Source organism: Sminthopsis crassicaudata, chromosome 1 (genome assembly GCF_048593235.1).
Source record: "Sminthopsis crassicaudata isolate SCR6 chromosome 1, ASM4859323v1, whole genome shotgun sequence".
Lineage (NCBI taxonomy): Eukaryota > Metazoa > Chordata > Mammalia > Dasyuromorphia > Dasyuridae > Sminthopsis > Sminthopsis crassicaudata.
Window position 1 is genome coordinate 750652951 of NC_133617.1, and position 25851 is coordinate 750678801.

Here is a 25851-nt window from a genome sequence, read left to right on the forward strand (position 1 = left end):
GGTGTTCCACTGCCTTCTCTCTGCTATTAGAACAACTCTAAGGGGGTGAAGTTAGTCTCTCTCTCTGTCTCTCTCTCTGTCTCTGTCTCTCTCTCTGTCTCTCTGTCTCTCTGTCTCTCTCTCTCTCTCTTCCTCCTTCCTTCCTTCCTTCCTTCCTTCCTTCCTTCCTTCCTTCCTTCCTTCCTTCCTTCCTTCCTTCCTTCCTTCCTTCCTTCCTTCCTTCCTTCCTTCCTTCCTTCCTTCTTCCTTCCTTCTTTCCTTCTTCCTTCCTTCTTCCTTCCTTCCTTCCTTCCTTCCTTCCTTCCTTCCTTCCTTCCTTCCTTCCTTCCTTCCTTCCTTCCTTCCTTCCTTCCTTCCTTCCTTCCTTCCTTCCTTCCTTCCTTCCTTCCTTCCTTCCTTCCTTCCTTCCTCTTTCCCTCCTTCCCTTCCTGCTTCCCTCCCTCTCTCTCCTTTGTCTCTCTCTGTCTCTTCATCATCTCTCTCTTACTCTGTCTTCTCTCCCTCTGCCCCGGGGAGAAAATATCGTATGACTCTAAGCTATCAGAAAACAGCTGGATATAGCATCAATCTTGATACCATATTTGACATATTCCACATGCATCAGAGACTAAATAATATTCTACTCTGACCTGAAAGCATCCTCTAAACTGCCTCAGAATTAGAGTACTAAAAATAGAGCTTTCCAAATACATTTTCTAAAAAACAAACATCTCAAAGAACCCATTATTCCTGTAGGTTGGATTGAATTGGAAAAAAAGTCAGACTTTTCTTCTGGGAAGGGCTCATTTGGAGAGGTGAATATTCTCATGGAAGCAGCAGCTAGAAGGAAGTGGGTTCAAATCCCGACATTTCTCCATATAGTAGGTGACCTTGAAGTCCCTTGTCATCTTTGAGTTTCAACTTTTCTCATCAATGAAGTGAGGAACTTATACAAGGTGATTCCAAGGTGCTTCTTCAGTTTAAATTTAGGATCCAATGAGAGCTCCTCACACAGGCTAAAAGAAATTACACAAAGTCACTTCATAAAAATATTATCAAAAATTCAAATATTTCTTTCAATACAATTTTTTTTCAAATAGTTATTTATCATTATTTTCATTTTGTTGTTCTCCACTAGGATCCGGGTTTAGGGCCACACTGGTTTTTCACACTCAGCTTTGGAGAGGAAGGCTGACCTAAAAAGGGTTTGGCTGGTCTGCGGCTGGGTGCAGAGCAGGCAGGGGAGGGAGAAACCTGGCAGCTGGATTCTGGGAATATGGCCTGGACCCATATCTTCTGCTCAGCAGCCCCATCAACACTTCCCCAACTAACAAGCATTTATTAAATGCCTGCTGTATGTGAGGTACTGAAGATACAAGTCCTTTCTCTCAAGCAGTTTACATTCTACTAAAGTAAAAAGAATGTAACCTAGTAACCTTCATGTTAGTAATGAAAGATGAATTGGTTGTTCTTCAGTTATTTCAGCCGTATCGGATCCCATTTGGAGTTCTCTTGACAAAGATACTGGAGTATTTCTTCTCTAGCTTATTTTACAGGTGAGGAAACAGAGGCAAACAGTCACAAAATTGACTTGCCCGGGATCACACGGCTAGAAAGTGTCTGAGGATTTAAACTCACCTAGATAAGTCTGCCTGACTGGCAGGATGCTCTGTGCAGTGTGGCACCCGTGGCTGTCTAGGAAGGAAGGAGGAGAAAACTTAACTAGATCCCTGTAGTTCTGCCTGATGGGGATTCTTGGAAGTTGAGCACATCTCTCCAGAGCTCTCCATAACCTCGAGAATTCTGGACAGGAATCTTTTAAATTTTAAATTTAAATTAAATGCGTGTTTAATCTTGATTATTATTATTATTTTTTACAACTATCAGGTATTTCTCTTTTTTCCTTTCCTTTTTTTTTTTTCCATCCAATGGAGGGGAAACATGGAAAGAAACACAGAGCCCTTGTAATAAGCAAATTCAAATAAAATATAGTAAGGATTTCCACTAGCCTTTCCCTTGTGAGTCCCACTTGCCCCAGCGTTCTAAAGTCAACAATATTCATAGGATTCCCCTGTGATCTGGACTTCTCTTGGAAGGGAAATGGACTTGAGGTTGCCAAGAGATTGATTTTTCAGCCCTCAGTGAGTCCTCCTTTCTGTCATCAAATACGGAGTCTTATGATACCGTCCTGTGGATTGGACTGAGTTGGAAAAAAACCCCTTTGGAATCCTGGGTAGGCAACACCTCTATTTTGGCGAGTCCCAGTTTTACTGCTGGAGATCTCTACAAGCATCCAGGTGCCCTGGACTATCCCTGGGACTTGCTCAAAGTTGGGGGTGCCTGGAGAGGCCATCCTCTTTCCCATTGGCCTTACACTGCCCAGATGACTCACAATCATAGTGGAGGGCAAAGGTTGCATCTTTTGTTCTTCCCTCTCCTGGGGGTCCAGCTTTGGGACCATGTACACCACATTTTCTCTCTTTAAGACCCTGCTGCCCCCCTGCCACTCTCCTGGGTCCCTGCCTCTAAAACTAGGAGCTGCGAGACTTATCTCCTACTTATAGAAGGTGATCCCTTGAATGTGAGTGGGTGGCCATAGGGCTGCTTTTTTGCTTTCTTTTCAATATAACTTTTATTTTACTTTTTTCAATTGCCAAACATTTATGTTTTTTCTTCTACTTCCCCCTCAATGAAAAAGAAAAAGAAAACTTTTATAGCAGATAAGGGGGAAGAGGCATTTATTAAAGACCAATTATTATGTGCCAGGTACTGGTGCTAAACACTTTTTATAAATATGGCCTCATTTACTACTCAAAACAAGTCTTCAAAGCAGTTGCTATTCTTTTCATTTTATAATTGAGCACACTGAGGCAGACTGAGGTTAGGTGATTTATCTAGGGACACACAGTGTTTGAGACTAGTTTTGAACTCTTCCTGATCCAAACCCAATGCTTAATCCACTGTGCCACCTAGCTGCCTTTAGGTAAAAATATGACTATATTACTTTTTTTTTTTTTTTTTTTTTTTTGAGGCTGGGGTTAAGTGACTTGCCCAGGGTCACACAGCCAGGAAGTGTTAAGTGTCTGAGACTAGAATTTGAACTCGGGTCCTCCTGAATTCAAGGCTGGTGCTCTATCCACTGCGCCCCCTAGCTGCCCCCAAATATGTTATATCTACATACATATATTGAAGATAAGGAAAAGAGGACAACAGATAATGGGATGGATGGAATCACGGAAACAAGGAACATGAATTTGGACAGGCTTAGTGGAGAATAGAAAGGATTATGGTCCATGGGATGATGAATATGACTGAACCACAATACACACATCTACATTTACAAAAGCATAAATTCACACAGGAACATATTTATGAATACAAAATATTTAGTAATTTATATCGATATATCTTGATATAGTCAACCAAAACAATCCCCATTTTATCGTTTCCAAAAACGTAGGTCTCCTTCTTTTAGGAAGTGGTTGGGAGGGATCATTTTTTGTGCTTAACAATTGAACTGCTCAAAGTTCGTAAGGATTTCAAAGTAATTGAATAATCAATTTTTCCTTCAGATGTAGTTAACAGAAATATTATTTTCATTAATAGTTATTAAATATTAATATTTTAAAATATTTTAAAACAGTTATTAAATGTTTTGATAATTTTATATTATATTGTTTGATTTTAAATACATTTCTGAATACACATCTCTTTTTCTTACTCATAGAGCTTAACAGAGTTAAAGAAAAAAAATCTATGTAAAACCAACTAGCAATATTACCTGTGTTTGCCGCACTCCACACCCAGAGCCCCCCACCTTTTCAGTGGAGGTGGATTTCATCTCTTCTCTAGGAACTGAGCTTGATCATTGTTATCACAGAATTCAGTGTGCAGCTTTTTCATCCCATGATTCTAAATGGCAGATACCCAGAACCGGCCTGTTTGCCCTGGCTTGCCCTGTTGGAGTCGTGGGGCAGAGGGTTTCCAGAGGGTCCTAGATGGGCATGTCTGCTTACCTGCCCCTTTGGCCTCTCTTCCTCCACCTGGAAGTTCGGTTTCACCTTGGATTAGGTCACTGGATGCTCTCCCCAGTTCTCTCCTCAGATCAACATTTTTAGGGCTTTGGGGCCCATATGGGTCCATTGTTTGTGCTTCTGTCACCTGACCTGTTCACCTATTGGTTCTAGGCCTCAGCTAGGTCTTACAAACTTTAGGTTTTAAATCCCAAACAGACCTCTTTTCCAGGAAGATTACAATAGCAAAAATTGTTTCCCATGCCTTCCACTTCTAATTTCCAGAGGAGAGAATTTGAAATATTATTTAGAAGCCCAAGAAAAGAAATGTCTTTTTTTTTCTCTAGATACAGAAAATACGAAGCCCCTGGATGGTGTGAAAATTCTGGATCTGACCAGGTTTGTCTCCGTGTGTCTGGTTTGGGGTGGCCAGTTTTGAGAACAAATAGCAGGTGGACCTATTGCTGGAAGGCAATGGATTTATTCATCCATATTAATTATTGCAGAGTCCTGGCAGGACCTTTTGCCACAATGAACTTAGGAGACCTTGGAGCTGAGGTGATTAAGGTGGAACGACCAGGTAAGGGGCCCTTTGTTTTTAACCAATGAATGAATGAATGAACACACCAGCTCTTTGTGGGGTTGCGCCACACTTTTTGGTCCAATTAGACCACATGGTCTAATGGAAACACACAAAGGACCTGTCTTTTTTCTCTTGATTTGGAGACCTGCTCTGACTTCCCTCACCCATTAGAAGTGCCAAAGATCAGGGCTGGGATGCAGCTTGAAGTGCCCAGCCTCAAACCAAATTCTGCGCAAAGGACCTGGGAATGAAGCCCAGAGCGGAGGGCAGATGGGTTTAGAGTCAGACTGGGTTTGAGCCTTCGGCCCAGATCATATACCAGGCCTTGGTGGCTGAGCTTGAGTATTAGAAAGAGCCCTATAACCCTTGGGAGAAGCAGGGGAGAGGTGGAAGTAATTATGCAAAAAAGAAAAGAAAAAGAAGAGCAAGAGTGGAAGAAGATGGGGAGAGGGAAAGAAGAGAAGAGGAGAAAAGAGGGGAGATGAGGAGAGGAGAGAAGAAAAGAGGAGGAGAGGAGAGGAGAAAGGAAGAATGAAAGAGTAAGCCAAGTAAGAGAGGAGAGAGAAGGAACCACTCTGGAACACTGTGCATTGCACAGAACGCATGGGTGAAAATGAACAGCCCTTTCCGAAAGAACTGAGATGCTTCTAATCCTGCTCTCTTTCTTTTACTTTTCTAAACACACAGATTTTCTTTTTCTTATTTTGGATTTAATCAATATTTATTAATGTGTATAATGTGCCATTTTTGTGAAAATGATCCATAAGAGCATCTTCCTCAAAAACAATTAACCCCCTCAGACATTAGAGGATTCATAGTAGGCAGCAAGCTGAGGGGGGTGAGATCTAAGGAAGCCCTCCCACAGCCCTGGCCTTGGGGTCAGAGTATGTGCCAACACTGCCGCTGGAGAGACCTGCCACAGGTCCCTTGAAATTTCCTCCGCTGTGAAGTGAGGGATCTCTTAAGATCCCTTCCAGCTCTGAATCAATGGTCAATTGAAAATAAAATCCCTGGAAAATCTTGACTTATGCGGTTCATGATCTTTTTTTATCTTTCAACAGTATCTCTTCTTCCATTTTCCCTATTTTCTCTCCTCCCTCCCTCCCTCCCACTTTCCTTCCTTTCTTCCCTCTCTTCCCCCTTTCTTTTCTTTAATTTCCTTTCCTTTCCCTTCCCCCTTCCCTTTCCCTTTCCCTTTTCCCCTTCCCTTTTCCCTTTCCCTTTTCCTTTTCCTCTTCCCTTTCCCTTTTCCCTTTTCCCTTTCCCCTTCCCTTTCCCTTTCCCTTTTCCCCTTTCCCTTTCCCTTTCCCTTTTCCCTTTCCCTTTTCCTCTTCCCTTTCCCTTTTCCCTTTTCCCTTTCCCCTTTCCCTTTCCCTTTTCCCTTTCCCTTTTCCTCTTCCCTTTCCCTTTTCCCTTTTCCCTTTCCCCTTTCCCTTTCCCTTTCCCTTTCCTTTCCCTTTCCCTTTCCCTTTCCCTTCTTCATATTCCCAGGGCTTAGAACAGCATCAATACATAGTTGTGCAAGATCTCTGAGGACAGAGATTTCTTGATTTTGCTGGTGTATGTCAGTGCCTAACATAGGTTCTGGAATACTGTAGGTGCTTAACTGATGCTTGTTGGATTTGGTGGAAGCAAATCAGTGAAAGGAGGGCTTACATTGATGAAATCCCAGTTCCTTGAAGCATTGAAGTTTGAGAAGCCAGAGCTGGGCGGAAGGGCTCCCCTGGGTTCCAACTCTCTAATAAGAATTCTTTAAGGCCTCTGGGCTGGAAGGGTGTTCAGGTGTTTCCACGTGAAATGTTGAAGATCATGAGAAGACTGTTTTGAATTCTAGGAGCTGGTGATGACACTCGAGCGTGGGGGCCACCTTTTGTGGGATCAGAGAGTACTTATTTTCTCAGTGTTAACCGAAATAAAAAGGTAAGCCAAAGGGAGGCTTTATTTGACTTCCCCCCAAGAATGCATTTAAGATAATGAAATCTGCCAACTTGGATTATTTTTATACAGAATCATAGGACTTCAGAAGTGCAAGGGCTCTGGTATCTTCCAGTCCAACCTCTCTATTTTATAGATTTGAAAATGGAGGCACTGAATGATAAAAGGACTTGCTCAAGCTTGTACAGCCTCCATCACTTTTCGTATGTAAATAGAATTGACAAATGAACGTTAATTTTTTAATTCTAGTTTAAGATTATTGAGAATAATGAAATCAAAGGTCCAGTCTATAAGAAAAACCTCCCTTGACAAAATCTAATTCTCATGAAATTGGTTTTAATGAAGAGATTCCCCTTGCTAGGAGAAGACTAGATCACTGAGGAAGCTGTAGATAAAATGGAACTCATTCTGGGTCAGGGTTTGGCTAAGCTCTCCATGTTTGCCTCATGGATCATTCCATTTTCTCTTCAGAGCATCGCTGTCAACATTAAGGATCCGAAGGGGGTGCAGATCATCAAAGAGGTAGGGGAGGGGCTCTACGGGAGGCAGCGGCTTATAGATGGCCTTCATTTCTAGCTGTTCACCCCAGGGCAGCGTTTGGTTTCTGGGAAAGATTATTGAAGGGTGTAACTGGCCTCCCAATGACAGTCAAGGGCTGGGAGGGTGTGTGTGGCTTGTAAATATGACGCCTTTCTGGTTTGAATCATTCTCCCAAATCCCAGATGACTTTGCTGACTTGGAAAATCTCCTTTTAGGGAGAGAACAACAATAACAACAAGAAAAGCAAAGTTCCCCCGGTAGCCAATGACCAGCACAACAAAACCACATGAACTGGGAGAGTCTTGGGCCCTCCAGCCTCCCTGGCTTTGCTGACACAGCTGTCCCTCATCTTCCCCAACTAGTGCTATTACAGGGATTTAGCGCAGGGACTGGACCTGCGAGTTTGCTGATACAGGGAACTCCCAGATGAAAAACCTCCTTCTCCACGTGTGGTTCGCCCTCTTGCCACAAATTAGTTTCCTGGAGCACGGAATGGTTAAATGACTTCTCTGGGATAACAGAATCAGGATGTGTCTGGAGCTGGATTTGAATTCTCTTCTGAATTCCAGTTCTGAGATGCAATCCCGATCCACGGTGCCACAATTGCCTCTTTAACTGTTGAATGGATAATAACTGAAGATGATAAAGCCTTCAGTTGTTTCCATGAATAAATATGGACTCAGTGCTTCCCCATTAGCACCAGTGCGCCAATATCAGCAAAGTCCTTACATTCACTCCTTGTGACTGGCTGCCCGTTGCTCCTGGCCTAGCCAATGCGATCATGCAAAGGATCAGGCACAAGTTTAATAATAACGGTGATAAGGATGATGACATAAAATTCTTAATACGGTTTTAAATTATGTTTTAATAGTTTGAACAAGATTAAAACTGTATAATTTTTTTCCCCTCCTGAGGCTGGGGTTAAGTGACTTGCCCAGGGTCACACAGCTAGGACGTGTTAAGTCTCCGAGACCAGATTTGAACTCTGGTCCTCCTGAATTCAGGGCTGGTGCTCTATCCACTGCACCACCTAGCTGCCCCTGTATAAAATTCTTAATACAGTTTTAATCTTTAATAGTGTGAACTTCAATACCTACTAAAGCTTAAAATTGCACTAAGACTTTTGGGACTTGGCAGCTGGCAAAGCACTTTTTATGCCTTTTCTCCCTTGACCCTCATAGGAGGCTGTGACAGGCATCCAGATATGAATAGCCCCACTTTACAGAAAAACAAACTGAGGACCAGAACAGTAATGTGAATGTTGTATGTAAGCAAAGCCAGGGCTTTCCTCACACCAAAGACTACATTCTTTCTATTATACTACCTGGGGGCCAGCATCTATTGAAAGCCATTCTTATTTTCCTTGTTCCTGAGCTTCTTGTTCAAAAAGCTTAAGATTATCCTTTATATGAGTAGTTGGAAGTTGCTTTTATTTCCAAACAGAGCTCCCTTTTGGTCAGCCCAGGAGGGGAGGCCAGTCTCTGGCTCACTGGACCACCAAAGAACGGACAGCAAGAGCTGAATGGATTGATGCGAAAAGTTTTTTTTTTTTTTTTTCAAAATTGTTTGTTTCTAGGAGAAAAATAATCCAAAGGAAATGGAAGCATCAAAAAAAAAAAAAAAAAAAAAAAAAAAAAAAAAAAAAAAAAAAGAAGAAGAAGAATATTGATTGAGGGCATATGTTTGTGATTGGTACAGATACTTAATAAATGTTACTTGTTGTGGCGTTGTGGGTAGAAAGCCAGTATCAGGGAAGCCTAGGTTCAAGTCCCTTGCCTGATCCATACTGGCTGTGTGACTCTGAGCAAGTCACTTTACCTCTAAATAATGGGTTTGGACAACTATTAAAAAATGTAGTTTGCACTGCACTGGTGGAGGGTGTTTCTTTATCTGGGAGTTCCTGATAGTGATGAAATGGCAGAGCCATTCAACTATGTTATGATGCAATATGATGCTTAGAAATATTGTGAGGTGATGTGGACCTGGTGGATCCACCAAAGGCAGGGACAGACAGAGAGTCTGATAACCTTTTTTTTTTGTTTGTTTTAAATAGAGAACAGCTTGTTTCTTCTCTTTTCCATGTGTTAATTAAATTAAGATTCAAGTTTTTTTTTTTTTTTTTTTTTTTTATTCCAGAAAGAAAATCTCTTAAAAAGGCAAAAGTAACCTAGGCATTTTTCTTATTTAACTATTGAACTGAGGTCTCTTTAGTACCATGGGCAGCTAGGTGGCAAAGTGAAGGTGGCATTAGCTGGAAGTTAATCTGAGTTCAAATTTGACTTTAGACAGTTTCTAGCTGTGTGACCCTGGACAAGTCACTTAACCCTGTTTGCCTCAATTTTATCATCTGTAAAATGAGCTGGAGAAGGAATCACAAACCATTCTAGTTATCTGCCAATTTTACAACAAATGGGATCATGAAGAATAGGACATGACTTCAGTGACTGAACAACAGCAAAATTTAATATGATGGTATTAATAATAAACATTTGCTTCCCATGAATACTTTTGTATTGTCTTCAGGGCTTTTCTTCTTATGTAAGTTTGTTGAGATTGTCTTCGGTCATTTGTTTGGTGAGACTATCACAATTGGCTTTAAAAAAAAGACTAAAAAACCCACTGTCAAGTTGAGAATGCAGGGAATGGTTTAGATGTTCGTTCAATTCATTCGATTCAACATATATTTGTTCAGTGCTTGCTAAGTCATAGATTCATCAACTGAGTGATGGAAGGGACCTTCAAGGTCATTTAGCCCAAATCTCTCCATATACAGTTGAGGAAATAAGTGGCAAAAGTGAGGTTTAGACCCAAGCCTTCTGGGTCGAGGGTGCCTTTCTCTAGCACTCCACTACAAGGAACAGTTCTGGGGTCTGAAGATTCAAAGACTTAGATTGTGACCCTCACTGCCAGGAAGGATGGCACATCTCTCAACCCAAATAGGGAAATGTGAGTGTGGGAAGGTTTGTTGGGGACAGGGAAGAAACTACTGAGAGCTGGTGGGTCTTGATGAGTTTGTAGTGGCTAAGGAGCAGTTAGCTGTATTTGTCATTGCAAATAGATGGGAAGGCCTAGAGCTGGGGAGAAAGACAGGGGCTGATTCTATCAAACTGGGAGTCATCTACCTAAAAGTGATAAACTCATGGGACTTAATGAAATTAAGATGGAAGAGGTTGGGAGGGTGGGGAGAGACAATGGCTAGCACCATGCCCTGGGGGATTCTGCCATTTAGTTGGTACTTTGTCCACATGATAAGACATCTTTTATAAAAGCACTTTATTAGGTTCTGAGAATACAAAGAAAAAAATGAAACAATCCTTAGAAGAATTTACATTTGTAAGAAGGTTTTAGAGTTGACTGTGATCATATAGAGCAAAGATAGAGTGGTTATGGGTCAGGGTTAGAGTGAACCCTAATCATGATGTAAAACAAGATTAACCTGTGCTCCAAGGTAATGAAGAAGTGTTTTCTGATATTTCCATTAACCATTAAATAACCCTTGCTCATTTTCCTTATTCATTCTTATCCTGGTCCTAAAGCAGGCCTCTTAGGTGGAGGTCCGTGAATTTCTTCTTTAAAACAAATTTTAATAACTGTATTTCAATACAAGTATACTTGTTATATTTTATTTTATGCACTTAACATTATTCTGAGAGGTGATTCTTAGACCTCAAAGATGGCAAAAGGTTATGGGTCAGGGTTAGGGTTAACCCTAATCATGATGTAAAACAAGATTAACCTGTGCTCCAAGCTAATGAAGAAATGTTTTCTGATATTTGCATATTAATTACTCAAATCATGGAATCTTTAATGAATGAATCACTTCTATGTTCTCATCTTTGTTTATTAAACTGGAGAAACTGTTCCCATAAACATTTACTCATTTCTATCAATAGTCTTTATCTTCTAGGTTAAAAAATATCACATCTTATGGTTACACTATTTATTAACAATATAACAAACAATAAAAGACAAATAATTGTTTACAGTATATCAACTGTGAGAAAGATTATATCCAAAGTCATCTTTAATCATTACTACAACTGCAGCCTTTTAATTTTGGAAATATAATAACAATATCCAGTTCTTATATTCTAAGAGGATAAATATTTAAATCTCTAGTGAAAAACTATCTTCACATTTGCTCCCGAGGTAAGATTCATACTCAGTTTTCTCAGGAATTGAATTCCTATAATCCTTTTTCTTTGTCCTCTCCTCAGGTATCAGACCTAAACTGCCTCCACAATAACAGTTAAAACTCACCTCACAGATTCTACATAAACCCTAATTCCCCAAGCCAAATGTAGTTAAACTGGGGTTCGAGGTTTTGTTGCCTCTTAAACATAAAATAACAGTAATTAGAATCTCTGTGGGCTAGAACATTAAAGTTGGTTATACTCTCTAATAGAGACTAAAACACTTATTCCATATAAGAAAATACAAAGTATATATTTAGAAAGGAGAGAGAAGTAAGGATATCGGGCAAGGTTTTCTGGAGGCATGATCCCTGTGTTTTAACCGAAGCTGGGGATTATGGGAGAATTTTATTTGAGAGTGTGTAATAGTGGCCAACACTACAAATCAGGGCTTGGTTTATTGTTTCATTGATCATCTAGACTTAAGAAAGTGATGGAGAAAATGCAGTTTGAATTGGTAAGTGTGTCCTGTACACTTTGTTTTTTCTTCTGGAGAGCCATTTGCTAAATCTTTGTGCAGAAACATAGGGATGAGAAATGTAATGTCATGTATAACAAACAACTGTCAGATCAGTTTGGAGCAGAATGAATTAAGGAAGGATTATGAAGTAAGGCTGGAAATGCAGACTTCCAGATTGTGGAAGGCCTTAGATTCCATACTGTCCATTTTGCTTTTTATTCTATAGATACCAGAGAACCCTTGAGATTTTTAAGTGTGTGTGTGTGTGTGTGTGTGTGTGTGTGTGTGTGTGTGTGTGTGTGTGATAGGATCACATTTGTGTGGTACAGGGTTTAGAAATGGAAGGTACAGGGAGACCAAGTAGGAGGTTGTCATAGTAGTGCCAATGGGTGATGAGACTAGTCAACCAACAAGCATTTATTAAGCACATGTTGTGTGCAAGGTACCTTGCTAGGTGCTGGGATGCACAGAAGACAAGAATGATCTCTGCTCTCAAGGGTTGACAAATTAATGGATGTGGAGGCAGAATGAGCAGTGGAAAGAGAACTGGACTAAAGTCAGAAGACATTAATTCAAATTTCACATGACACATTAATAATTGTGTGACCTTAGGCAAGCCACTTATATATTTTGACCTCAGTTTCCTTAACTGAAAATGATGGCACCCACCTCATCAGGGTGTTGTCAAGATCTTGTCACAAAGCAGATGCACAGGACTTTGCAAACTTTAAAGTGCTATCGAAAGGTTTGCTTTATGGGTTGTGAAAGAGTGAGCAATGTCCAAGAGTTGGGAAGAAGGTGGGCCCCTGAACAGAAATCGGGCAGCTAGGAAAAGGGGGGGGAATTGGGGCAGAAATAGAAATGTGTTTCTTTTTGGACACATGGGCTTGAGATGCCATTAAAATGTCTCACTCATCTGCCTCTCCTTTCAGCTTGCAGCTGTTTGTGATGTTTTTGTGGAGAACTTTGTTCCTGGCAAACTGGGCAAAATGGGTCTGGGCTATGAAGAAATAAGCGAGATCGCTCCTCATATTGTCTACTGTTCCATAACAGGTACTTCAGTCATTTATCTAATATTGGGATTCAGGGTTCCTCAGGGAGGAGGATGAAGAGTCTTCAAGGAGGAAATAAGAAGCCTCTGAACAGGGATGGTTTCCCCTAAATAATTTTTTTTTCTTGACCAGTTAAGCCTAGAGAGAGATGGGGCCCTTTTTAAAAAAAATTCTCTTCCTATTATACTCTTAGTAACCCACCACAAAAGTGAGCATTGGACTATACAAACAAGAAGTTTTGAAAACAAGGCTGCGTGCGAAGCTGTGAAACTTTATTTGCATTTATTTAGGGGGGAAAGAGTAACAAAATGCTATGTTTGCCCCCCTGTCCCTTTCTGAACTGATTTTCTGTGGCTTTTCCTGGGTTTTGTGGGAGCTGTTTTCTTTCCTTTCCCAGTTGTGCCAGTGTCCATATGGTCTTTAGTTTTGCCATTTAGCATCTCGTCATTTATACCTGCGTTTTCTCATTTGTTTTGGGGCCAGAGAAAGGGCTTTGGTCCATTTGAGGAGAGATTGTTGAGGGCACAGACTACTGGGAGGCCGGCACAGGATGTGGACACAGGAAGCTCCTCTGATTGGTTCCCAGTGATTGGAGCCATTTCTAAGACAAAAGTCAAAGGTGGATGGCCAAAAGTCAGGGTGGATGGATGGACTTTGGTTGGAAGAGCCCCTATAAAAAGCAAGGCGATTGAGCCATCCCTTCCCTTCTTTCTTTAGTAGGAAAAACACCTTGTGAGCTGCATTTCCTTGCCCAGGTGGCCGTTTCTTTGGTTCGTGGCCCATCTGAAGACTTTTGCAGCTTTAAGGGTGGTGAGACCTGGGAGGGCCTATGATGGCAGCTACCAGTACTCCTGGGAAGCACCCAGAGCTGCTCCCATCTCCGGTCCCCTCTCTCCTTCCCTTCCCCCCCAGGCCCCCTGCTGTTGGGTGAGTGTGGGACTGTCCCATGCTGATTCTCATTCTGAGTTTTCCAATTACTGCCCAGTAGCACCCCCTGGTGGTTAAATGTAAATTGAGGTGAATAGACAATTGTAGTAAAAGTCCAGCAGGACAGCCAGGTGGAAGGCTTGGAGAGGAGGGACACGGGGCCTGAAGTCATACTCTGATTGCTCTAGTCCGAGCACTCACTGACTTTACAGGTGAGGAAACTGAGGCACCGAGAGAGGTCAGGTGCTTGCCTCTACTCCCACAGGAGTGGTATTTGGACCCAGACCCCCCAGCATTCTTTATACCATCCCACATCACCACCCATTTTGAAAACACCAGCGGATCCTATAAATGTCAGTTTTTATTATTGTCCCTCATCTATGTGCCTTTAATGGTCATTGCTCAGTCTTGGACTGCCGGGGCCTTAGCTCCTTCACTTTACTGATAAAGGAAGCGAGTCACTCATCCGGGGTTCTGCAGCGAGTAAGCAGGAGAGCTGGGACTGGAATCGGGTCCTTGGAAAAGAGCATCTCCCTCCAGTCAGGGTCTGCCGCAGGGTGGTCCGGTACAAAGCAAGCTTACCTGGCTGCTGGCCCTGCACCGGCCTTGGTGTTTGATTAAAAGAGGGCAGATCTCGCTGCACTTCCCCTCCCGGCCCTCCCCTGGTCTCAGAGAGAGCAACGGGTAGAACCACCCATGCCCAGTGCAGCACTGGGCTCGCCCTGGTTACTGGGCACTGCTTTCCCCTCACACTTCTTCCACGTGAGCTCCCGTGAACACACATTTAATTGTCAGTGTTACTAGAGACCTAGAGGTGAGTGATGTCAGCAAAATTGGAGGCAAATGTAGAAACAGAATGAATCCCCTGATCCATCAAAGCCCTTATGAAGCAGCGATTATGGTGCTAAGAGTTGGGGTATACTCAGAGTATCAAAAAAGAAGCCCCCACTATGTGCAAGTCATGGTGTTAGATGCTAGAGAGGCAAAGAAAGAGGGGATGGGAAAAAACACTTATTAAGTGCCTGCTGTTTGCCAGTGACAGTGAATAGTGGCAGTTTGGAGTCAGGCAGACTCATCTATCTGGATTCAAATCCACTTACCAGCTGTGTGACCCTTGGCAAGTCACTTCACCCTGTCTTCCTCAATTTCCTCATCTGTAAATTGAGCTGGAGAAGGAAGTGGCAAACCACTCTTGTTTCTGGTCAAAAAAATTTCAAATGAGGTCATGGAGAGGCAGACATGATTGAAACTGCTAACTGCTTTACAGGGTTGTGCCATTTGATCTCAACCACAACCTTGGGAAGTAGGTGCTGTTATTATCTCCCCTTTTCAGTTAAGGAAGTTGAGGCAAACAGGCTAAATGACTGGTCCAAGATCACAGAGATCACACAGTATCTGGGGCTGGATTTGAACTCGGGGCTTCCTGACTTTGTGCACTCTGGAATCTCTGAGTGACCTTGAGGTAAAATGGGTCTTTTATTCAAAAACACGTACTCTGTGCTATGACATGTAGGTATTACACAAATGTGTTTTGTATAAAAAGCATTATTACATTTCATGTCGAATAGATACGATGGGATTTTCTTGTACCTTGTATTTTCCCAATTATATTCCACACTCATGTTGCAGTTCTCTCTCTGACCTTGTCCGTGGGTATAGGCGACAAGGAGTGAGAGACTTTCCCCCTCCGTGGAAGTGTCCAGATGAGAAATGCTCAGGTCGATGGGACACTATCTTTCCCAGCAGCCCCCTCTCCCAGCCACCGTCCCAATGGAACCTTAAGTTTCTAGAGGGCCGAGGAGGGAAATCGCCCCCTGCTGTGCCGAGGGGCAGGGGATGCTGGTCCCTATCTGCTCGGTCCTTTTTCTCTGCTCCGTTTACTGAGGTGGAAATCATCAGCAAACTTGCCAGCACGGGGCTGTGAATTGCGTGTTTTGGAGAACCCGAGGTCACGTGTGGCTGCTGAGTTCAGACACGGATGAAGGTCCCTTCCAGAAGGCCGGCTTCTGGGCCCTGAGCTGGGCTTTTTCCCAGGGGCACCCCCAGCCTGCCTGGGCCGCCGGAGTTCCGGATGCCATCTCCACAGCCGGTGGGCCCCAGCCGGTCTGTTCTCACTCACATGTTGGCTTGGGGGCTGATAAGGGTAATTCTAGAGCTGGTCCAAGTTTTATGTGTAATCAGTTCTGACAGCTGCGCGCTTGGGAGCTGGGAAGAGAGCAGACAGATACTCTGTTCTGGTCACGCGGGGGCATCTGATCCTGGGTCTGGGCCCGCCGGGCGGTCAGCCCAGAGCTCTATTTTGCAGTGTCCCTTCTGGAGCATGGACTTTAGGGGGCAGTCTTGAAAAGGACATTGTTGCCCCAAGGCAGATTCCTGGGAATCACAGCGGTTTCCTGGACATCATTAGGTGGGAGACATTCTGAAAGGAGAGAGCTGGGTGCTCCGGGAGAGCCCTAGGGGTGGTGGAGACCAGCATCCAGCAGACGGTTTTCTCAGTATCCTCTGCACTGTCTTGGGAGCCTGCCATTTCATTCCTGTAAAAACAGGGGATGGAATCGGCCTCTTCACAGATTTTGGCTCGTCTGTCCCTCCCTTCTTTTGGGAAGGGGAACACGTGAGCTCCCGAGTCACAGAATCACAGATGGACCTTTTATATGACTGAGGCTGAAGGCCTCCTTTGACAGAAGAAGAGACAGCCCCTGCCCCCCAAAGGGAAGGGAATTGTCTAAGAAGGTGCAGCTAGTAAGTAGAAGAGCTGGGATTGGAACTTTGAGAGAGAAGGAACTTTGAGAGCCCAAGCTCACCCAAGAAACAAGGGGCAGAATCGGAACTGTAGGCCAGATCTTCTGGGTTCAGTTCTGGTACTCGGGTGAGGATGGGGAACACAATACATAGAGTCAGAAAGACCTGAATTCAGATCTCACACCCCACAGAGTAGCTGCATGGCTCTGGCCAAATCACGTAACTCTGCTACCTCAGTTTCCTCAATTATAAAATGAGCATCACAAGAACACTTCATTACAACATCAAACAGATCATAGTTATACCTCTCAGCGCAGTGCCTGGCACCTAGGAGATATTTAATAAGTTGTTTCTTTTTTTTCCTTTCTTTTTTAAAAAACATCTTCTAAAGTGTCTTTTTTATTTTATTTTTTCATTTATGAAACATTTCTATAACATGGAACAATAAAAAGAGATGATTGTGTAGATCAGCGATGTGCAACTCGCTGTCCCATTCAAACATACAACAGAATGATCATGTACATTTCTTTACATGATAACTTAGAGAAGTTAACATCATTCACAAATAGGTAGAAAAAATGTCAAATTATTCTACCCAGACTTCTATTTATCCTTTCTTTCTCTGTAGGCAGACAGTGTCTTTCTTCATATGTCCTTCATATTGGTTTTTTTTCTCCATAACATGGTACAATAAAAAATGTGATCACACACGAAACGGCATATCTACTGTGTACAACTTGCTATTCCTTTCAAATATACAACAGAATTATCTTATAAATTTTTTTTTTTTTACCTCTTTCTGTCCCCCTCCCAAGCGATGGCTAGCATTATACACACATGTATTCCCACATGTATGTAGAAATGTAAAAATTATTCTATAAATCCTTCTATTTATCAGTTCTTTCTCTGGATGCAGAGAGTATCTTTCTTTACATGTCAATTAGAGATAATTTGGATATTTATAATAGTCTTTTTCACTCACAGTTATTTTTATTTTTTATTAAAGCTTTTTATTTTTCAAAACATATGCGTGGAAATTCTTCAAATTGCAAAAGCCTGTGTTCCAATTTCCCCCTCTTCCCCCTCCCCCTCCCCAGATGTCAAGTAGGCCAAGATATGTTAAACATGGTAGGGATATAGCAACCATTTTTTAAAACAACACGTATCCAATGTTCTCTTGATTCTTCTCATTTCACTCATTATTTCACGCACGTCTTTCCACTTAAAACAAATATCATTGAGCTCATCATTACTAGTATTCCATCACAATCCTACGCCAGAACTTGTTCGTCCTTCCCTGATTGATGGGCATCTCTGCAGTTTCCAGTTCTTTGTCACCACCAAGAGAGCTGCGGGAAACTTTTTAGAATCATCTTGGGAAATAGACCTAGGGGACATTTAAAAAGGTTTGAGGGACGTAGTTTCTGGCTAATTTCAGCATTTTACTATTAAGACCATCTGGTTATTAATAAAAAGATGTCATTTTTCTTAGCCCCAGGGTCCCTTCCTTTCTACTATATCACGGTGTTGCCATCAACAAGCCTTTTGGAAGTACTACTTTATGCCAGGTTTATGATCGGAGATAGAGATATTTAAAATAAAATTCTCCCAAATGGAGAATGGAAAATTTGTAATTTGGATATAAATGGATTGATTTTTATTCAGGAATATAGTTACCAGTAAACATTGCTATAGTGCTTTAAGGTTATGCATAGTTTTTTCATTATATCCTCACAATAAGGTAGGTGATGTCATTTTCCTTTTACAGATGAGGGAATTAAAGCAGAGGTAAGGGGCTTGAAGCTCTCTGAGGCCCGATCAAAGTCTTCCTGAGTCCAGACCTGGAGCTCCATCCACGGTAGCTCCTACCCAGCAGCCTTGGGCTCAAACGGCTAAATCGCCTGGCTACTCAATAATGCTTCCAATTGCCTCTTGGGGCCAAGCTGCTTCACTCTCATGACTGTGGAATCCTCCAAGGGCTTCTCCCCGCTTTTTCCTTTGTGTTTTTTCCCTCTCCCTGCATTTCATGGTTTTTCGATATTTTCATGAATCATTTCACACCGACGGCATCGTGTGGTATTCTTTCTCCAGCCTGCCAGGGCCTGGGGATGCGTAATTCTTTCTTCTGCCACAGGCTTTAGATCTTGGTCATTAACACGGATGTTTCCTGTCTAGAAGTGAAAGTTCTTGGAACTCTCTCCTCATGGAGAGCCAGCTTTATTCTTTCCCAGGTGAACAACGAAGGTGAACCTGGATTCAAGAATTATAGAGATACTAAGAACAAAAATTATAGATGGCAAGAAGATAACAGAAGTGGTCGAAGGTTGTGATACTGTTGTGAAGAGGCAGGAGAGAGTGGAGGAGAAGGGATGTGTTCTCATCTCTTCTTTGGTGGGAATGTTGATGAAATGGCTTCAGTTTCCTTTCGGAGAGAGAAAAAGCCATGCAGACAATGGTAATAGAGGTGGTGATAGTAGTAGTAGTAGTAGTGTGTGTGTGTGTGTGTGTGTGTGTGTGTGTGTGTGTGTGTGTGTGTGTATTAAGGATAATCTCATTTCCATTTGTAAAGAAAAGTGTTATATTCTTTTTTTATTATGAATTATTGGCAGTTCTAATCAGCATTTGTGGACCATCTACTCTGTTCCTTGTGTAGCACATAGAAGCTCTGGACTCACTTTCCCATGTATACCCCGACAAGGTCTTCAGACTAAGGTCATTGTTCCATCAGCCTCAGGGGTAGTTCTGAAAGACTATAAAATTCTTTTAAAAACTATGGTCTATGAGGAAGCAAATGGTGCAGTAGACAGAGGGCTGGCCCCGAAGTCAGGAGGACCTGAGTTCAAATCCAACCTCAAACACTTAATACTTTCTAGTTGTGTGACCCTGGGCAAGTCACTTATCCCCAATTGCCAGAGCAAAAACAAAAACTAAAACTAAAAACTATGGTCTATGATTCACTTTCTGGAGTGGATTCTCCCTCCAATTGCAGTTGACTATTTACCACATCTTTGATACCTTCTGATATGATCTATTATCAGTTTGTCTCTCAATCTCTCTTCAATATGAATTAGCATAAATTAGCTTTCACCAGTGGATTTTTATTGAAATGACAAATAGCAAGTTCTGAATTACCAAAGCCTCTCTGACCATGAGGCCCTTTTCCTCTGCCATCCTTGTTCTTGGAGAGAGGGGGCTCAAATTTCTATGGCAACTTCTCGCCATGTTTATCTCCTGATGCAGATGCATGGTTTAGAGAGGAGGCCCTTCCTTGCTAGCAGCACCTGCTGTCTCAGTTGCCAGTCTGATACCCTGCTGGGCAAGGGGGAGCCAGGCTTGATCTCTTTCACTTAGCTACTGGTGCTTGTGCCTAGTTTCTGTAGACTTCTACCCTTGGCTGTCTATCGGGGTGCTCTTTGGACCTTTCAGAGCTCATAAGCTCATTCCCTCTCCTACACTCATTCACCCTGGATCAGGAAAGAATGAACCGAACCCAGAGTAAAAACCCAAAAGGGTCAGTGGATACTAGGTAGGGGAGAGCTCCCCCATCCAGACACTTACAGGATTTTGTCCCTCTTAACTGAAAACTACAGAGAGTACTCTTATGCGGTAAGAGATGAGGAAAGGGATGATTTCAAAATGCCTTGGAAAGGCATCTGGACTGTTGCAGAGTGGAGTGAGTACAATCAAGAGAATAATTTACACTATCAATATTATAAAAAGGACAAGTTTTGAGGTTTTTTTTGTCTTAATTTGCATTTCTCTGATCAAGAGTGATTTGGAATACCTTTTCATATGACTAGAAATAGTGGAGATGAGTCTTAAAGTAAAAGGGGGACTCTGAGAGAGAGAAGTGAGCAGGAAGTATCTGTCACGCATGAACAGCAGCCAGTGCAAATATTTGGAGTTGGGAAATGGAGTGTTGTTGGGCCACCATTTCTTTCAACATGCGCCGTTGTTGGGTATCTACTTAATTCCCCATTCTTTTACTTTATAAATATTTGGACCTTTCTTGGGAGTATAAATATATAACATATATATATATATATAAATGAAATCTCAAAGTCAAAGCTGATGGACATGTTAGTCACTTTTTGGGAAAAAGTATAACTTCAAATTGTTTTCTCAAAGGGTTAGCGCATTCACAGCTGTACCTACAATGACTTAGTGTGCCCGTGTTTTCACAAAATTTCTCCAATACCGAGTCTTTCCATCTTGTCATCTTTTCCAGTGTGTTGGGTTTGAGGTGAAACCTTAGAGTTGTTTTGATTTGCAACTTGGCAGAATCTTTCATGTAGCTGCTAACAGGAAACAAAATTCAAAGGGTTCAGGAAAAGCATCCATAGGATTCCTTAACCCCAAATTCTCTAAGGTAGTGGGGTCCAACTCAAGTAGATATGGATCCTTGCCAGCCATAGCCTGACTTAGAGATGCAAAAACTTTCAGAAATATTTTCAAATCTTAAATTAAAAAAGCATAAAAACAAAACCACAACTTACTATTTATGTTTTACTGTGTTTTTTTGGGGGGTAAATTTTTTCATTATTTTTTAACCTGGCTTGCCCCTCACCCAGGGGTTTTATGGACCATGTGACCCTTGAGCTAAACATCTGACGCCAATGCTCTAGGTCAAATTAGCCCAAGGGAGGATGGAAAGCTCTCAAGAATGAAATGAAATAGAAACAGAGAGAAGCAATTCTCGTGAGGAAGAGGAGGGAGAACCATGTAAAGAGACTGAAGTAGAAACACAAAAAATGTCATTGACCCATTTAACTTAAAAAGACATTTGCATTAGATGAAAACATCTCAGTTTTTGATAGGTTGAAAACAAAATGGAATGGTGCTGGAGGAAGAATGTTCAGAGGGCCCCAGCTTAAAAGAACTTGAAGCTGATGAGAAAAGACCATGTGGTGTCTCTCATTGGTCTCTGAGGGTCACGGGCGGGGATCTGGGATCAGTTCTGGGAGCGCCGCAGCTAGCTAACCTGTTCCAAGGAGTGCCTGATGACCAGCATGGAAGTCTTGTGTCTCCAGGCACATGTTTTAGGAGGTGCCTTGTAAAGAGAGACCTTTAAAGAGGGAGCTAGCTGCTGAGAAACCCTTGGTCTCTATCATATAGGAATCCTTTGAATAAACTAGGGATGGGCTTCAGGTCCAATAGGAGAAAAATGGCTCTCTTCTTTTTTTCTCAAAGAGGCAGCTCCTCACAGCTTAAGAAAATGTTCAAGGGGGAGCTAGGTGGTGTAGTAGATAGAGCACCAGCCCTGAAGTCAGGAGGACCTGAGTTCAAATCTGACCCCAGACACTTAACACTTCCTAGCTGTTTGATCCTAGGCAAGGCACTGAACCCTCACAAAAGTTGCCCCGCAAAAGAAAAAAAGATATAGTAAGAAAATGACAACTGCTGAACTCAATCCAATCCAGTACAATGTAATGTCTTATACCTGGATTTAAGAACTGATTTCGCAAGTCAACACTGGAAGAGCTAGGGCTGGACAACAGTTCTTGTCAAAAAGATTTCTAGAGTTTTAGGGGACTGTAAAAAGTTAACCAGACACTTATTAAATGCCTATTATATGTTCCAGGCAATGTGTTAATAAAAAATAAGCTGTAGTTTTTGCCTTTAGTTTATATTCATAAGCAGAATCTACAGGGTCAATTAGGAAGGGCCTGTTGATGGGCTTGGAAAGGGGACAAGGTGATGACTCTGTGAAGCTAGGGTCTACTTTTAATACTGCCTCTGATATTTATGTCGTGTCAAGGTTTGCAAAGAGCCTTACAAATATGGTTTCATTTATTCCTCACCACGGCTCTGTGGTATCCCCATTTTATAGATAAGAAAGCTGAGGTAGAGAGGTTTTAGCCTTTGACTACAGTCACACAGCTGGTGAGAGCTGAACTCATCTCTCCTAACTCCCAGTCTGGCTCTCTCAAATTATAGCATGCTAGCATAAGATCTCCAAGCCCCTCAGCTGATCTTGGGCTGCTCTGGGAGCATGTTTGGGCAGGGCATGTTTGGTGAAGAGTCTGGTCAGGCGGCCAAGTGGTCGGTCTTGCCTTGTGGATTTTAGGAAGGTCATTATAACTGGAAAATATTCCGGGGGAAGCAACTAGGTGGTGAGGGGTCCTTGGTCTATACCACATGAGAATCAAGGATGTGAAGAATTAGGGGCGCCTCGATGACCATCTTCAAGGTTCTGAAGGGCCTTTATTTGGAAGAAGGGCTGTATTCTGGTTTTGCCTGAGGGCAGACCTAGGAGCAATGGGAAGAGCTTCAGAGAGGCAGATTTAGGCCAGAAAGGGGGAAAAAACCCTACCTGACATGTGTAGAATGGGCTGGGACGGGCGGAGTGGGTCGCCCCTGACTGGAGGGATGTCTTTAAGCAAAGGCTGGCTGGCCATGGGCCAGGGACATTGTAGGGAGGCTTGGATATTCATGGGTGCCTTGGATCAGTTGGCTTCTAAGGTCCTGCTGAAAACAAGAGTTTGTGGCCCTGAATTTGACTTCACAATTTCTTTTGGAGACATTACTGTTCATCTAGTATCCCGTGTGTAAAGCCTGAGCATTGCACGTGGCTCTTCTGTCTCCCTCCCTCCCCTCATATAGCCAATTGATCACCAACCAAGCACTTCTCTTCTACCTCAGGAGCATCTTTTGTATCTCCCTTGTTTTTTTCCCCACTGCCACCACCTTAGAACAGCCCTTGTTGACACTCCTTGGGACCACAGCTATAAAGTTTCCTGCCTCCATTTTCCTCCCTAAACCCATTTATTCATCCCGCTGCCAGACTAGCCTTCCTCATGCACAGATCTAGTCCTGGTTTTTCATCTCGGCTCAAAAATCTTTACTGGATCCCACTGGCGATAACAAGAAAGCTGTATACTTATTGTACACAGGTTTTGTATTCTGCTTGCAAAACCTAGTTAGCTAAAACACTGTATAAGTTCCCTGCCTTGGTTTATCTGGGCCGAAATGCTTTGGACAAGAATCCTATTTCGGTTGGCTAGCCTAAACTCTCCACATTAAAAGATTAAAAACCAATCTCTGTCTTGCCTCAGTTTCCCTGGAGTTACAATATGACTTTGAATCTTAACCCGGATTCTATGTGAGTGGTCTTGGGTCCTTCTGCTCGCTTCATTGGGTTTCAGTTTCCTTAGAGATTAAGTGAGGGGGAAGAGATAATTTTCCAGGTCCCCTCTACCTCCAAATCCTCTTAGGACTTCAAGTATCCTAGACTTGCAGAATTCCCAAATTGGAGGGAATTTCGGTGACTGACTCCTCCACCCTTTCTCAGCCAGTGGGAGGAAACATGGCATTGTGGAAAGTCTGCTGAGTTGGGGGGTGGCAGACCTGGATTCAAGTCCCGACTCTACCCCTTTCTACCCATGGGACCTTGGACAAGGTCAGTAACTTCCTGAGACTTCAGGTTCTTCATATCTTAAAAGGAAGGGGCTGGATTCATAGCCCCCACCTTCCCTGCTGGGGATCATCCATCTTTTGTTTAAAGATCTCAATGGTGTGAGGCAATGAGGCTCAGATTTCACCTTGTGGAATAAAGCTTCCAATGTCTGTGTTTACAAAGTGTGAGAAAAGCACAAGTAAATGCTCAGGAACAATCTAAATATGAGCTGTTGTAATCGCTGAATTTCACTCCTTTGTGGCTCCATTTACCATTCAGGCCTTCCTGGGGAAATCAGTTACCTCCTTGGGACTCAAGTCAGATGTTAGAAAGTCTAGCTCTAAACCGAAATGGCCCCTTCCCCTGGGCCTTATAGGATTACACTTTACAACATGTGTAACATCTCCTAAATACACTAAAATTCCCAGGATTCACTGCAGAAAGGGCCTGAGAAGGATGACTTTCCCTATAGTCAGGTTTGGAATTGGTGTTCCCAGGACGCAAAGATTAGAAGTCTTTTCACTATTTTTGGCCCCGCCACTGTCTCTCCGAAGAACATTCTCCCAAGATTTCATGGTTGGGATTCTCCCTTCTCCTTTCTCTGGTGGGAGAAGGATCAGTTAAAACCATGGGAACTGGATCTTGGCTGCAAAGGACACCTCTCATTTTATAGACTGAAGCCTCCTGCCCTGTGAGCTTTGGGGCAGGTGAATATTGCTCTGGAGACGGATCAGCAGGGTTCTTGCCATGGGTACAGACCTGCCAAGGGAAAGGACATCTCATCCCTCCAAAATCATGTCTGACTTTTATCGAGTGCTCTAAGTTTCCACAAAGCAGATATCACGTCATAGGAAGGGCACTAGACTCAGGGGATCTGGCTCAAATGGCATCTCTGGAGACGATTTCCTGAGTGACCCTGGGCAAATCACTTTACTACTTGGGCCTCAGTTTCCCCTTTTGAACTCCTTTAATTCCCATTGGCCGGCTCCCTGAGTCTCCTCTCCCCTCTGACTAGGGAGCTGGAGGCTGGAGTACCAAAGTCTTCCCAATGCCTTCCTTTACAGGAGTCAGAAGCTGGACTCTCAGCTCCTGCTGCTCTGCCTGATTTTGCCTCCACTCTGTGCCAGATGTTCCCTCCATCTTTCTCCCTCCCTTTAGATGTTGTCTTCTCCCATTAAGATTAAAAGCTCCTCTTTTATTAATTGTAGCCACAGAAGGTTCAGCACAGAGCTTGGCACTTAATAAATCTTGATTGGATTGGAACAAGAGGCTGTCTCAGATGGAGTTGGGAACACTGCTCTGCCTGAGCCTGATGCTACCACAAGGGGCCACACTGCTGGGCACTGGGGTGCCAGGCACCCCTTCTCATTTGTGCCTGCCTGCTGCCATTTGTCCTGGCTGGGCTGCTGCCTCCTGGAGGCCCCCCTCCAATTCCCAATTCTGCTGCCCTTTGGCAGGAGAGGAAAGGAGTGGAGGCCGGGCCTTTGTATTCCTTGGGGCCTGGTTTCTAGTCTTGTTTCAAACTGGCAGGGGAGGAAGCCAAGAGTATCTTCTGGCAGATGGGGCTGGCTTCCACTTGCCAACATGATCTGAAAACTGCTCCTTTAAACCTTTGGCTCCTGGTGCAGGAAATAGCTATCTCGTCTCGGAGATCAGCAATAAACGTGTTTATTGCCCTCAGAATGAGGAGCTGGGCGCATCTGGCTCTGGTTGGCCATGTCCCCTTTTGGTCTCTCCCCTCTCGATTTATCTCCCACACCACTGCCAGATGGATATTGCTAAAACACCAGGAGACCGTTTCTGTCCCCGGGCTCCAGTGGGTCCCTATCTCTAGGACAAAACAGAAAATCCTGTCTGACGCTTAAGGCCCTTCATGGTCTGGCTGTGGTGCTGGTCTGCAGTCATACCTATTATTACCACTCACCCCTACACATCTTGACTTGTATTTTCCATCTTTTCCTGACTCAAGTTCAAGATATCCTTCCATTAAAATATTGGCCCAGTTGTGTTTGAGTCTCCGTGGCCTCATTT

At 43.0% G+C, this 25851-nt stretch overlaps 1 protein-coding gene across 3 annotated transcripts in view; it reads left to right on the forward strand.

The window, feature by feature from the left end:
• SUGCT (succinyl-CoA:glutarate-CoA transferase) overlaps nucleotides 1-25851 on the forward strand; it is a 579062-nt gene that overhangs the window by 13650 nt on the left and 539561 nt on the right. For all 3 annotated transcript variants that reach the window (XM_074284502.1, XM_074284501.1, XM_074284503.1), the window contains exons 2-6: nucleotides 4340-4391; nucleotides 4499-4572; nucleotides 6410-6495; nucleotides 6982-7032; nucleotides 12636-12756. In XM_074284502.1, the coding sequence (XP_074140603.1) occupies nucleotides 4340-4391; nucleotides 4499-4572; nucleotides 6410-6495; nucleotides 6982-7032; nucleotides 12636-12756 (384 nt within the window). The remainder of the gene's footprint in view (nucleotides 1-4339; nucleotides 4392-4498; nucleotides 4573-6409; nucleotides 6496-6981; nucleotides 7033-12635; nucleotides 12757-25851) is intronic.